The 15,035-nt window shown below is 37.3% G+C and overlaps 1 protein-coding gene across 3 annotated transcripts; it reads right to left on the bottom strand.

The window, feature by feature from the left end:
- Positions 1-897: 897 nt before the first annotated feature.
- LOC107557354 (APOBEC1 complementation factor) lies at positions 898-13,544 on the bottom strand. Of its 3 annotated transcripts, none has more exons than XM_016240742.1 (12): positions 13,457-13,544; positions 9,606-9,749; positions 9,066-9,200; positions 8,681-8,811; positions 8,349-8,587; positions 7,918-8,082; positions 7,584-7,681; positions 7,223-7,502; positions 5,300-5,517; positions 5,065-5,201; positions 3,245-3,387; positions 898-1,824 (listed from the first exon to the last, which is right to left on the bottom strand). In XM_016240742.1, the coding sequence occupies exons 2-12, from the start codon at positions 9,702-9,704 to the stop codon at positions 1,685-1,687; spliced, it is 1,785 nt and encodes a 594-aa protein (XP_016096228.1). In that variant the 5' UTR covers positions 9,705-9,749; positions 13,457-13,544; the 3' UTR covers positions 898-1,684. The 3 variants fall into 3 exon arrangements, with proteins under 3 accessions (XP_016096228.1, XP_016096229.1, XP_016096230.1); XM_016240743.1 differs by having other exon boundaries at positions 5,300-5,493; XM_016240744.1 differs by having other exon boundaries at positions 1,751-1,824; positions 3,236-3,387.
- Positions 13,545-15,035: the final 1,491 nt, after the last annotated feature.

Below are 15,035 nucleotides of genomic sequence, written 5' to 3'. Positions count from 1 at the left end.
GGGTCAATCACGCCTAACTAAAACAGCTCATTCTAACACGCCCCCACATGTCTACCTCACTATGTGGAAATATTAGCAAAGAAAGAAGGCATGGTTTCAGGAACAGCAGTCGTGTTGATGCAGCCATGTCAGGGAGACGCTGTGTTTCAGTGCGAAAGCAAAAGCACTTTATTTGGCCTTCCGGAAGTAGATGCAATTAGGAATCATTGGTTAAGATTTATTTACAAAAGAACAGCACAACCCAGATTGGACGACAGTTTTTTGAACCTAGAAGAGTACAAGGCTGGCTGTGCACAAAGGCTATTTCTAAAAAAAAAAAAAAAGGGTAAATTCCGACTTCCGACAATCTGGCGCTTCTGAATCAGCGACTGTAAGTATGTTTTGTTATTAGTTTAAGTATTTGAATTTTGCGCAGCGCAAAGTAACGCGTCGTGTGTGTGTGAGTGTGTGAGGGGAACATGGTCACATCACAGGAGAGTGAACTGCCTGTCAGAAATCATAGCACGTCAACTGTCTTAATCGCGGCTTTGTTGCCCTTTCGGGCTTGAACTGATGGTAAAACTAACAACATTATTAACTGCATTGATATTTACTTTGAAAGCTGAAGCTCGCGATTATGGTAAGGGGCGTTCCATTTCCGACGCGTGCTTGTGGTGTTCGGCCAATCAGAGCATACTGCGCTTGTCAAAGGAGGGGGCTTTACGGCCAATCACAATGCACTGGGTCAGCTGGCCAATCAGAGCATACTGCGCTTGTCAAAGGAGGGGGCTTTATTGAAAATGACGTGTTTGAGAGAGGCGGGCATAGAGGACCTACAATAATGTACAGTATTTAAAAAAAAAATTGTTTTTTGAACATTAAAGCATGTCAACATATTCTGTTACACCAAATACAAATACTTTAAAATAGCATCATATGACCACTTTAAGACCTGGGACAGTCTTGCGCACTTACTTCCTGTCACACGCACGTGCTCTCAAGTAGCCAAGACCACAAGTGTGAGTATTTGGACAAGGGATAAAGTGTCCATCATATGCGCACTTCAGAATCACGCCGGACGTAGTAGGTCATCCGGGTACTTCTCCCTACTCTTTTTCGAATACTATGAATTCGGACTACTCTGCTCACATACTGTTTTTCACATACTATATAGTAGGGAAGTATGCCATTTCGGACGCAGTGAATGTCTGGATAAAAGTCTGTATCATGTAGCACAATGGGATATTACTATGTGTTTCGAAATGACATTCAGTTGTAATAATTCATTGTTAAAGGCAGTCGTTCAAAGGCAGCATGCAGCATTGAACAAGGCTCCAGCCTAAATGTCTCTAATTTAGATATATATATATATATAAAAAAAATAATAATAATCTAAATTCAAATCTGATGGGGTCACCATTCTGGATGACCACAATTTATAACAAGTTATGTTTAAATCAAGGGAATTGAAGCTTTGTCAAATGTTTGGAAAGTTTGGGATTGAGATGTTGGCAGCCTTCAGGCAGCACTCTTCCTGAGGTAAGTCAAAATATGACTCAAATTCTTCAATATTGCAAAAATCCTCAAAAACACTTGGGAAGAAATAAAGTTATCATAACTCTAAATAAACAATCACTACTGAACCTAGAAACACGACAGAATACATGGAACAGATTAACATTACATAGACTGTTAGTTAAAGGTTTTAAAACACTCCATATGCATCTCCACGGGTTGTCACAGCAAAGGCAGGGTAACCCTCATAGGTTGCATAGGCAGTCAGGTCCTGACCCAGAGAAACAGCCTGTTTCAGCTGGGTAGCAGTGGTGCTGGCAATTGTATAACCTGTGAAACCAAAAGGAAAAGACTCAGGGCAAAATAGCTGTTGAAAAGGTGTTTTTTTTACATAGTTTGCTTAACCTTAGAAGGCACAAAAAAAAGAGTAGAACAAAAGAGCAGAAAGTCTTACATTTATAAAGTCATGGCATTAGATTAATATGCAAAACAAATTAATATCTTCAATATATATATTTTTTGCAATACAAATATCTAAACATCTTTAAAACAAGATACAGTCATTTGAGCTTCAAATTGAACATTCAATTTTGTTTTCTGAGAAGCTTAAAACAAAGACAAAAATCTGTTAATGGGGAATGAAAACTTGTTTCCCTTTGAATTAAGTTGATTTTCTGAGCCCATTAGCAGATATTTGTTCTAGTTTTAAGCCTAACTTCATTTTAAGCTCAAGTTTGATCAGTTTTTTCATAAAACGTATGTAATTTTACTTTTACTTTATTTTTTTTTGTAAAATGAATGAAAAAGTTAAGATCATCTATTGGAAGTTGTATTTTCAAACTTTAAAGCATTGCTAATACAAGACATTCACATTTAGAAATCATATTTACATTTTGTTAATTCAATTTATTCCTTAAATTTTCTTTATGTGGTCTTAAAAAGTCTTACATTTACCTTCATAAAACCTGCAGAAACCCTGCATATGTTATATGACATTAATATTTCAATGTAAATATTGAAAACAAATATGCATGATTTAACTTTATTAGTATTCTGTATTAATTTTATTTCGTTCCTAACAATTCTTTGTCACAGTCATGTATTATACCCTAGTAAAAATAAATGTACTCAAATTTATTTGAAATGCATTTATTTCATGCTAAGTATATTACAAACACATTTACATATTTATGTACTTAATAAAAATACACTGCAATTGTACTTATAGCATACTAAACTGGTATACTTGAAGTCTGCTAAATTGGAACAACAAATTTTGTGCTTAATGCACTTTAATTGTGCGTAAGTAGTGTTGAAGTTCAACAAAAGATATACTTAAGGATATTTGGTTGTGCTAAAGTGGAACTATTTTGCAAATATACTTTAGGCAAACTTTAAATATCTTGCATTTAAAAACTGATATTATTCAAAGATCATAACATCCTTATCATTAGTGACATTAAAACACATTTTAGGCATAATATTAAGAAATGTGCATTGTGCATAAGTAATACTCCAAATACGTTTTAATTATATGTTTTAGATCAGTAAGTCTTAAGTGATATGTCAGTAAAGTTAATAGATTTGAACTATACTTAGTATTAAATAAAGGCATTTGAAATATATTACTTTTTTACTAGGGTAGAGTAATTAATAGAATAAAATGTTAGTTCTAGTATATGGTTCGAGTAAACATACTCCATATTAAAAGCACAATAAAATAAGTAGCAGTCTTACAGACCTCACATACCTGGGAATGCAGCAGCTACGGCCACAGCAGCGGAAGCATCAGCACCCTCAGTCTGAATACCAAGGATCTGCAGCGTGTGTTCGGCTGCATGCAGCTTTGCCTCATCCATTGATGTGCAGAGCTTGGCGGGGGTGAACGGATGTCTGATTGGGCACACAGAGAACATCAGTGGCAAAATATGGTGTTGAGAAATTTATAGATTTCTAAAAATAGACTCATTAAAAAAAAAAAAAAAAATATATATATATATATATATATATATACAGTATATAGATGAGGAGGTTATTTAGGTTTCACAGAAGCTGGGATGTCCTGTGTCTATTATGTATTGCTACATGTCATGTCTGACTGAAGAGTGTATGGCTGTGTCCCAAAACATTGTGAGCTGATTTGATGTCTAATGGCTACACTGGCATCTGTCTACACGGACACCATGCTAACTGAAAAGTAACCTCTTAAAATACCTGATTTGAGCTGTGACTCGGTTAATCTTGTGCAATGGACTCTATGCACGCCAACTGTCTATGTATTTCTTTGAACTTCCGAAATCTTATTCTGCCTTACACCGTGTCTACACCGGACGCGAGCGGTGCGACGCAACAAAAAACAATAGAACCCATTATAAACAGTGATGCTGTCTACACTGGATGCAGCGTGACACGGCAAATCCATGTTGTAATTATGATGTACTGACAAAGTACAAATGATTTGCAAAGGTCTCGTTGTTACTTCCAGTGTGGACAGCCTTTAGCTGTTGCGGCGCGGCAACTGTCGTGTCCAGTGTAGACACTGTTAGCAAACACATAGAAGCAAACTGGTTCTAATAGCCTTATATTTCTAACAGCATAACTGTGAATCATAATTACTTATTATATGAATTACTACTTATATATTATTAACTATAGCAGCGACATCAAACTCCGTTCCTCGAGGGCCACAGTCACACAGAGTTTAATTCCAACACACATGCCTGTAGTTTTCAAATAAGCCTTAAGGATTAGATTAGCTGGATCAGGTGTGTTTAATTAAGGTTTAAGCTAAACTCTGTTAAACCTCCAAGAACTTGGAGAGTTCACCTACTTCAAGACTTGAAGAGTTTGACACTCCTGATCTTTTGTAAACATTATATTCAAGTGTATTGTATTAAAACATAACATGTTACTGATAAATTCCTGAAGCTTTAAATGTAGATGGAAGCTTTTAAATGTAAATGTAGACCAATAGTGGCGTGCAGTAAGTTGAGATCTACATAGAACGGTCAGAAATCGATCAAATGAAGGTATCTCAGTAGACAGGATGTGACACGATCATTGGATTCAGACATGCGTTGTTGCCTTCCTACTTCTGTATGCTGCCTGCGGAGGCAGCATTTTTCAGCTTTCAGACACAGCCATAATGTATAAGGACTGTAGAGAGCACGTCAGTAGGAAAATAAAGGCAAAACCCGGATGTTTTAAGGCAATTTAGAAAACCCTGTCAGGACATGCCCAAGAAAAGTATGATATGCAGTAACCCTAATTTAGTTAAGTGGTTCCCAACCTCATACCTGGAGTACCTGCATCTTTCCACATTTTTTATCGTCTTCTCAGTTAAACACACCTGATTCAGTTGTTCAGCTCATTGGTAGAGACTTTAAAACCTGAAATGGGAGTGTCAGACAAATGAGACATGCAAAATGTACAGTTTTCATGTACAGTCCTCCGGGAGTGTGCTTGGGAACCACTGATCTAGGCAGCTCACAAGGTTTTGTGACACAGTTAATACGAGTGTTTTTGCTTTGTGATGATGTGAGTATGGTTGAGGTAGAGGTTGTGGCGTACATATTTGGATATTGAGTAGCCAGAGCAGGGATGGTGATTTTGTAAAGGAACAGTTGCCTCTGATCTGGTCCAATAGCAGAGTGAAGCTGGTAAACAGGTTGCCCCCAGTTATTCTTTTGGCAAATATCCTCCAAGATCTGCAAAAAGAGGCAAACTCGTCCTTGGAAATAATGTTCCTTTGAAAAATTCCTCTTAAAATCCACAAGTGATCGTTTCAGTGAAGATATGAGTGTACCTGTGGGGCGTGTTTGATGCCTTGGGGCTTCAGAGTGACTGGGTTCATGGGCGTGAGCTCCATGCCAGGAAGAAGGTCATAAAGTTTGTCGTCGGGGTGTTTGTCTGTCTTGAGTTGGTACGTGGTGCTACCACGACCCACGCCTGCATAGGCGAGGTATCCTCGCCCACCCAAACCACGTATGCCCGCTGCCCCTACAGGTACATTCATGTAAATGTCTAGGAATGCAAGAAGGCATTAAGTCGAATCAAATCACCAGAAATCACCCAGGTTTCAATCAAGATTTAGAGAAACTGATCATCATATATATATATTCCAAGCCAGCACATTACAGATGCTGCATCTCTGATTCTTGTCGGATTATTTTTTTAGAAATTTGATAGACTTGATTTTTGGACCCCATCCATTCAGAATAATATATTATTGTCATTGGACTGTAATATGCAGGCATGGATAACAAATTCAAATGCTACATAGGACAAGCAAAACTATCAAGAACAATATAGCAAAATACATTATGTTTTTGGTCACATGCAAATGGAGATGCAAATATTATGCAGTTGAACTGCTACAATGAAACGATAATGAAAGATCTTTACATAAGTAATTTGCCCTGTCCCTTTAAAGTTAAAGGGATAGTTCACCCAAAAAATGAAAATTACCCCATGATTTACTCACCCTCAAGCCATCCTAAGTGTATATGACTTTCTTCTTTCAGACGAATCCAATCGGAGTTATGTTAAAAATGTCCTGGCTCTTCCAAGCTTTATAATGTTATTTTTCAATAGTCCAAAGGAAGTCCAATAAAAGCGCATCCATCCATCATAAAGTGTCTCAAATGGCTCTGGGTGTGAATAAAGTCCTCCTGTAGCGAAGCGATGCGTTTTTTAAGAAAAATTCCATATTTATAATTTGATAAACGGTTATCTTTAGCCTCCGCTAACTGTTGTACAGACGTTCACAATAGAACGCCGTTCCGGTGGATGATGAAGGACGTAGGCATAGCGTAAGGTCTGGTGAGAATATGCTAGTCTCATGAGAACCAACGTTTGTTTACAGGAGTAAAGGAAGCAAAGTTTCCTTACTTTAGCAAAGGAAAACCAGTCTCATCTTGGCTTTTATCAAAATCCTCTGACATTTTTATTTACAAATCTTCGTTTTGTACTTCTAATTCGTGACCAGTGTTTTGTTTTGCTCTCTCTGCTGTGCTTCCACATTTGTCACTACTCACCGGACCTTACTTTAGGTCCTACGTCATCTGCCGGAATGGTGTTATTGTGAGTGCGCATACGATAGTTAGCGGAAGCTAGAGATTATTGTTTATAAAGTTTTAAATATGGATATTTTTTCTTACAAAAACGCATTGATTCACTACAGGAAGCCTTTATTCACCACCCCCCACTTTTTATTATGGATGAATGCGCTTTATTTTACGTCTTTTGGACTATTGAGAAATAACACCCACTCACTGCAATTATAAAGCTTGGAAGAGCCAGGACATTTTTAAAAATAACTTTGATTGGATTTGTCTGAAACAAGAAAGTCATATACACCTAGGATGGCTTGAGGGTGAGTAAATTATGGGGTAATTTTCATTTTTGTGTGAACTATCCCTTTAACATGAAATTAAAATGTACTCAATTTACCTCCTGATCTTATTGTGCACCAAGTCACATTATGAATGTAAAATATAATTTGAAAAGCATTTCATGTTGACTTTATTAATTGTAGACTGTTGATTTTGTTACTTAGATATGAAGAGTAGATCTTTTGGTCAGAGTGATTTTATATATTCATTAAGAACTACTGTATTTTTAGCAGATTCTTCACAAGCTTGATTAACAGTTACAGAATGATATTTCTTCAGAGATTTCTTTTAATCATGTCTGGAACAGATTTCTACAAATTAATCAGATTACCCACCTCTCACAGAGGGGGAGCGCACCAGTCCCCTGGTACTTATGTGCCCTTTGGTACTGGGGAAGCGGAACTGATTAGGGATGGCTGCGTATGCATGGGGGGCGTAGAATATTGGTGCTCCTAGGTAGGCTGCTGAGGGGTCGTACATTTGGCCAACGGTGTAAGCATAGTCTCCTTGGAGCAGAGTACCACCACGACCCCCAGTGCCTCTGGTGTACCGAACATAGCTGTCCTTATCCACAGGTTTGGCTAGTGTGACCTCAATGGGAGAGCCATCAATGACCTGGAGGGAAGTCAGAGTTTTTATATGGCATTATTTCGTAATGATTCAAGTGATTTTCAGTTAGGCTGTGTGCCGTCTTGCCTTGCCATTCAGAGCGTTCATGGCATTGATGGCATCCTCTCTTTGAGAGAAATGAACAAAAGCGTAATCTCTGATCTTCTTCACCCTTTCAACAGCATCTGTAGATTAGCAAACACTGTAAATATTTAAATTAAATCCTTTAAAACAATAAAATGATTTTATTCAGAGTTCAGACTCAGGAACAGGTTATTTATTTGGTGCTTGCTTTTCTAAGTGCTCATACTTATGATTTTTGCCTGGCAGATGATAGAAAGGGTAAAAAGGGTTGCACTGAAGGATTGACCTGAGCCATATCCAGAGACCAGAATATTAAATAGACTTTTTGTTAGCTCACCATGTTTGATGCTGTTAAACTCTTTCTCTATAGTTTCCTCTGTGGTGGGCAACATCAGATTACGAACATAGAGGATCTTCACTGTGGCCATGGTGTCCTCATCTACCTCTACTTCAGGTTCAGCCCAGTCAACTGCAATAGGATGACCCCACAGCTGAATTCTCCCTGGAAAGAGGTAGAGAAAACCATGTCAGTGGCTAGTCTTTTATCTTTCACTCATCTTCTTTGGGCAATGAACTAAGTATCTTTGGACTCAACATGAGTTCAGCCTGTAGGAAATCAATAAAATCTTGTCTGGCTCTGGAAACTGACGATTACTTTGAAAAATGTCTGAAACATTTGAAACAGAAGTGTGAGTGGTTTTTGGACAAGACTATTGGTATAATATCTAATGTGATGTAGCTTGAATTATTTGATGTATTGGGTGTTACCTGGCAGCAGTTTCCTCCTGGCCATGGCAGCAGCTCTATGGCTCTCATACTCGACAAATGCAAAACCTCGATTCTTGGTCTTGTCAGCAGCACTTGGATAAACGATGACATCCATGACACCATCCGTCACCTTCTTCATCTCTGCCAGGATCTCTTCTCTCTTTTTGGTCTTTGGAATGCCACCGACAAATAGACGACAGTTGTCTACACTTGCACACACACCAAGAAGTCGTCCATTCCTGTGTGAAGATGTGTGAGAATTTTTCATCATTTTTAATTTATTTTTTGGTTATGCTTTGTCTACAAGATGTCCAGTTTGAACAATGACTCACCGGATTTCATAGTTGTTCAGTTGTTTCATGGCATTCTTAGCCTCTTGTTTTGTGGAGAAGGTAACAAATGCATAGCCCCGATTGTTGCCATTAAAGTCCATCATCATCCGTACTTCAAAAATTTTGCCGAACTGCAAAGACAGGTACACCACACTAAAATATCTATGGAAGCCTGTTTGTACCTCAGAGTAAAAAATACTGTAAAATAAAAAAGTCAGATTATGGAATATCAAAGCAAATAAATGTGCAATTGCAAGATATAGTCTCAATTACCTTATGCAATGACCTATTTATTTATTTTAGGCGAGAACGGTCTTCCATTTGGTTAAAGTCATTTTTAATTCATTCATTTAAAATAATAGTTGTTGACCAGTTTTCCCCTTACTTTTTCACAGAGTGGCACCAGTTCATCCTCAAAGAGGTCTCGAGGAAGCTTTCCCACAAAAATCTCACTGCCTCTCTCTGGAGGTGGGCCTTCCCAGCCAGGAGGTGGACCACCATATCTCCTCTGGCCATTTTCCTGAGGAGAAACCAACTGTGATGACTCTATAATATATTACACGTTAATGTGCACACTGAGATGTGGACAAAGTAAAACCATGAATGATTATGCTACTGCGATAGACCTCAAGGATGAACAAATCATTGTACTGATCCACAGACATATGCTGCTTTTTTTGTTCACAGATGGGAAGGAAGGAGGTTTTCCATTTTCACCACATGATGGTGCCACTTTGCAACATACTAAATACTGCTGAAGACAGCCACACAGAAATCTCCAGTAGTGAAAACCTCAGAGTATTGGATCTTATGGACCAGTGGCACCGGATTTCAGTCTCAATAAGAGTTCAATTAAGCAAGTATTCCTTTCCCATAATCCCACAGTGGCACCTGTCCTGTTACCCGAGGCTGTGGTAACTCCTACCTGGTGTATCTGATATCCTGTGCGCTGGATCAGAGCGCGCAGCGCAGTCTCTTTCTGCATACCAGTCAGTCCATCCCCGCATTTTTGATTGGTTTCCATTGTGAGTGATTATCAGCAATAAATCAGCAAAATTAGGGGTGCTCACTGAAATTAAATCAAAGTTCAAACACACATAAATGACATGGCAGGACAGCATAATCCTGCTTTAAATCTGAACATGATAAGAAGCCAGTATGTGTTTCTCACAGACAGGTTCAAAGGTAAGAAATTCATATGTCCTTACCACACTCTTTTGAACAACACTAATCCATTACAAAATAGCCATTTTATTCATTTATATGTCAGAGAAAACTTTATCACAAAGATCTGATTCTAGTGGAGGAGAAACATGATTATTTGGTCTTAATGTAGGCATCTGTCATCTTAATTTAATCAGTGTCTCTGATCAAAGTCTGTTTAAACTGCATGAAGAAAGCTTTGGGTAGCCTATATATTGGCTTTTCATCTGCTGGACAGCATTGGCAAGAAAAGTGGGGAAAAAAACATTTTCCTCACCTCCAGGTCAAGGGCCGCAGTGTAATTATTAACTGAAGAGAGCAAATCAAAAAAGCAGACAATCATTGAGTCACATATGTTTCAATAGAAGGGCATCTGTGCACCGCCCTTATTTCACACTTTGTTTTCCCTCAATCAGAATTTAGAAAATATAACAGCATAAATCTATTATTACATCATTATTGCTCTATAAATAGCTCAGAGGTCAAGAGACTAAAGGGATGGTTCACACACACACACACACACACACACACATGTTTACTTAGCAATCTAAATGGGGACATTCCATAGGCGTAATGGCTTTTCTACTGTACAAACTGTATTTTCTATCACCTTACACCAACCCTACACCTAAACCTACCCCTTACAGGAAACTTTCTGCATTTTTACAATTTTAAAAAAACTTTGTTTACTTTATTTTTATACCAGTTTTACAAATGAGGACGTCCCCAAAGTGAGGTTTTTGGAGATTTTGCCAGGTTTAGCTCACATTTGGGTACAAATTGGTCCCCAAAATATGGTTAAGTAGGTGCACACATACACACACACACACACACAAATTGATTCTGTCATCATATACTCATACTCAGGTTTTTCCAAATGTGTGTGAATTATATATATATATATATATATATATATATATATATATATATATATATATTGTATTTTATAATATTTTTTATTATTTATATATATATATATATATATATATATATATATATATATATATATATATTATATTTTATATTTAAAAAATGAATATGAATAGCTGCTCTGATATTTTTTTTCATTTGTTGATAAGTTCACATTAAAATCTATGACTTTTGATCGCAGACTTTAGTGACTGAGCAAATTTGTTTTCTGAGGAGAAAAATTGTGCAAGCAGGAGACTGAAGCAAAAAGTAAGCAAAAGTGCCCATTTATCTTGATCTAATGTTAACAAGATCTCCCTTGTGATTAGTCTTTCTTTTGAGATGAGAGTGCTATCAAGCGTGATTGAATCACATAGGCACGGGTCTTTAATATCTTCAGTGGAGTGACTATTTGTCTTTGTCAGCTTCCCTTGATCAAAAATAGATGCTGAAGACAACAAAGGATTGTGAGTACAGAATAGGGGTCAAAGGTGACAAGACTGCCAGTCATTTTTAAAAGCATCTGCATGCAATCATGACAGCAATGATGAGACCATGATCATTGTCTCTACAAGCGTCTCATAAAAGTGAGAAAAAAAGACATAAACAAAAAATTACCAAACTATAATTTAAATTAAAACAAAATATACAAAAACTATAATATATACATAAGCTATAATTAAATTTACATTCATTCATTTAACAGAAGCTTTTATCCAAAGTGACTTACAAATGAGGACAGCAGAAGCGATCAAAACCAACAAAAGGGCAATAATATGTACAGTAAGTGCTGTGACATGTCTCGGTTAGCCTAACGCAGTACACGTAGCATGTTAATGATACATATATTTTTTACATATATTTTGCATGTACAGTATAAGGTCAGGACTTGAATCCAACATGTATTTTACACATAAAAATAACTACTTAGTTGTTAAAATATATACTTTTTTCAAGTCTTATATTGTCTAGTCCATCGAGTGAGGGAGGACAGCCTTTGGCGTCCCCTTAAAAATGTTGTGCATGATGCCCCTGGAAGTCTGTGTGCTCTTTTGAATTTTATATTGTTTTCTTTTCATTAATTTTACAATGCAGCGCATCTCTCCAGCAATGACAGTGCTAATGTGTTCGCCTCTGCATATTCAATAGCTTGTGCAAAGCACAGATAGTTTATTTTGACTGAAATGACTCGTCACAGATGACTCACAGAGTGAGATGATATTACCGCACGCTTTTGCAGTTGGCAAATGTGGCCTTTTATTCAATCCATACAGTACATGAGACCAAGAAATCTTTACTAAAGGTCATAAATGACGAGTTTCTTGAAGCTCAAACGTCAGGGATTTAAAAGAGATGGCCGAACATTAGGAATCCATTAAAGAGAGCGTTTTAAGACAGTAGGGACAGGACTCCATTAGTCTGCAGTCCATCCACTGCTCTCTTCTGGACAGCCTGGTTACCGTTTGCATAAACAAGATAACTAGACGTGTGCTTATCGGGCCTGGATCTCTGGCTGCTTTTCAGCCTATGTTGACTGAAGCTAAATACACATGTTCTGAAGGCCATTGTGCTGGTCTGAAACTGCAACACTGAGTTTGAATTATTACCATCAAACCGGAGGTTTAGAGTCCCAAGATTCAATAAAGTTAGGCTGAAACATTCTTTTGTGCATCAGGCGATCCTGGAGCTGAATAAGACACTTAATCAAAAAATCAAGAGTAATGTGAACATGGTGTAGTTGTAGAAGTGTAGTAGGAGGGTAAGGTATAATGTAATGTTTAAGGGAGTGTAATGTATATTGTGTTTTGTTTGTGTGTGGATGAAGTGCATGTTGTTGTTTAAAGGATGTTGATTGTTGTAAACACAGATACTGTCATGCAAGAAAAATTTCAGACTCGTCTGACAATAAAGTGTTATAAAGTAAAAGTAAAGTAAAGTAAAGTAAAGTAACACAAGTGCAGGGAATATAATATTTGTAATTGCACTTCAGTTGCATGTTACATTTGCTGCCTGCCTCTGTATTTAAGCTTTTAAGACCAAAAATCTGAAATTATATCATATGCACTACACCCCCCCCCCCCCCCCCCACTACACACTGTTGCTACTGTTAAAAACCATCTGTGAGGTTCAGTATGGCGTGTTTAATAAATACTGTATGTTGGAGAAGTACCATATGTTGAAACATTTCAGTAACAGCAGTGATAAGCTCTGGGTTTGTGTTATAGCTGACCTCCTTACAACTATATTAAAACTCACATGTGCATGTATGTATGTTGAAATATTACAGTTGAAGAAAGGTTAAACATGATGAGTGGCTCGTTTCTGCATTATAAACACTGATGAAGAATCACAAAAGAGTTTGTGCTGTTGAATCTTAAAATCGAAATACCATTGCTATAAATAAGCTGAAAGAATTAGTCAAGTTAATGTGTATAATTCATTGATGACCCCTTGTGTATATCTTACCTAGACAGCGTCCTCAATCATAGGGGAATAGTTTTAATGCAAAATGATTAATTGTGTTGCACAATTCAAAGCATTAAATACAAGCAACAGCCGTACGGATGAGCACAGTGTTTTTTAAACACTGCCACTACCTTTATCTTGCCACTGCCTGACAAGGCTCCTTATGTCACATAATTTTGTATTAAAGAAGCAACTTACCTGAGCAATTTCAGAGATCACCACCCAGAAGACTCAGACCCTCATTCTGCTGAATTTGGCAACGTGTCACTGGGGTGATTCTGTAATCACATCATATCAAACTCCAAAGGTTCACTGTCCTGGGGCTGCTTTACAAGCCGGCGTGGTTAAACGTTAACCAGCTCTATCTCTGCCTCTTGCTGTAGGCCAGCCCTTTGACCAGGAACATCGATCATGGTTCGTCTGCAGCAGGGAGCAAGCCTCCGGAACCCCGGATCATGCTGCAGAAGATTTGTATTGCTCTTTTTTTGTCTCAAATATTAATTTTTTTTTCATATCTCTTGTTTTCGGCCAAATACAGATACAGACTAACCAAATGCACAAATAAACTTAAAAAATAAAATATTTGCTTGAATTCAAGGGGTCTGAGATGGAATTATAAAAATGGGCCCCAGCAGTTCGGACATGTTTTGGGTCCCCGTCATCACATGGTCCAGAACAACATTTTAAGTTGTCCTTACCGACGACAGTCCTGAGACATTTAATGATTAAAACACTATAGGTTGCCATCATCTCTTTAAGATATTTTATACAACAGGTTTTGTATGACGGGGCCACGAGAGGGTGTTAGAGGGTCCATGGAACATTTGTTTTACAAAATGTATATACTAGTCATTATATATACTACATTTCAAAAATGGCAATAATGACATTTATAATGTTACAAAATATTTCCTTTTAAATTATGTTCTTTTGAACTTCCTATTCATCAAAGTATCCTTAAAAACGGCATATTAGATCGCTTTCTGAAGCATCATGTGAAACTGAAGACTGGAGTAATGGCTGTTGAAAATTCACACTCTTAAAAAACGATTCTTTATTGACATTGATGGTTTCATAAAGAACTTTTAACATCCATGGAACATTTCCATTTCTGTATTTTTGAATAAATAAATGCAGCCTTCGTGAGCACAAGGAAATGTAATCTTCCAAATCTTACTGACTCCCAAACTTTTCTTACACAGGATAAATGTCTTTACCACTGAAAATATATAGCTGCCTTTATATTTTAAGAACAAAACCATTACAAGTGACCACCACTGAGCCTCAGAGAGTCTGAAAACTGATGTATATGTCAAAACATGTTCTGTTTTGAACTCCTAGATTGTTCTTACTTTCCACTCAACACCAGGTATTGACAAAGTAAACATGCTACTGCTGATGTCTTGTTGTCATGGCCCAGTGTTTGCTATCTCCTGACTTGTTTGTTTGACTTTGATATGGACAAGTGGTCCCATGGTCCCTGTGCTCTCAAGACAAACTCTGCTGTGCACTATGTGCTACATAGGATCTACTGACCTGAATTTCATGTGAATACAGCATTAATTGACATCCAACAGTGAAGTTCACTAAGTGTGAACTGAAGACCAAAAGCTTTTATATTTCATAAACATAAATTTTTTATATAGATAGAATTTTAATGAGTCAGCAAGCAAAATGGCACGCCGAGTGAAATAGCGCCCCCTTGTGAAAAAAAAGAACCTACTGTCTGAAGAAAATAGGGTGGATGAGGGCTTTATTTTTGATTTTATCAGATTCA

This window comes from Sinocyclocheilus grahami, unplaced genomic scaffold (assembly GCF_001515645.1).
Source record: "Sinocyclocheilus grahami isolate Dianchi unplaced genomic scaffold, SAMN03320097.WGS_v1.1 scaffold599.1, whole genome shotgun sequence".
In the NCBI taxonomy this organism is placed as follows: Eukaryota; Metazoa; Chordata; class Actinopteri; order Cypriniformes; family Cyprinidae; genus Sinocyclocheilus; species Sinocyclocheilus grahami.
The sequence above is the reverse complement of the archived record's forward strand: the minus strand, read 5'-3'. Positions and strand labels throughout refer to the sequence as shown.

Excerpts from the sequence above, each read along its gene's own strand:
- LOC107557354 (XM_016240742.1), bottom strand. The coding sequence starts at position 9,704 with ATGGAAACCAATCAAAAATGCGGGGATGGACTGACTGGTATGCAGAAA. Across the intron at positions 8,812-9,065 it reads TGGTGCCACTCTGTGAAAAA|TTCGGCAAAATTTTTGAAGT; the intron begins GTAAGGGGAAAA and ends CTGTCTTTGCAG. Across the intron at positions 5,202-5,299 it reads GCATCAAACACGCCCCACAG|ATCTTGGAGGATATTTGCCA; the intron begins GTACACTCATAT and ends CTCTTTTTGCAG.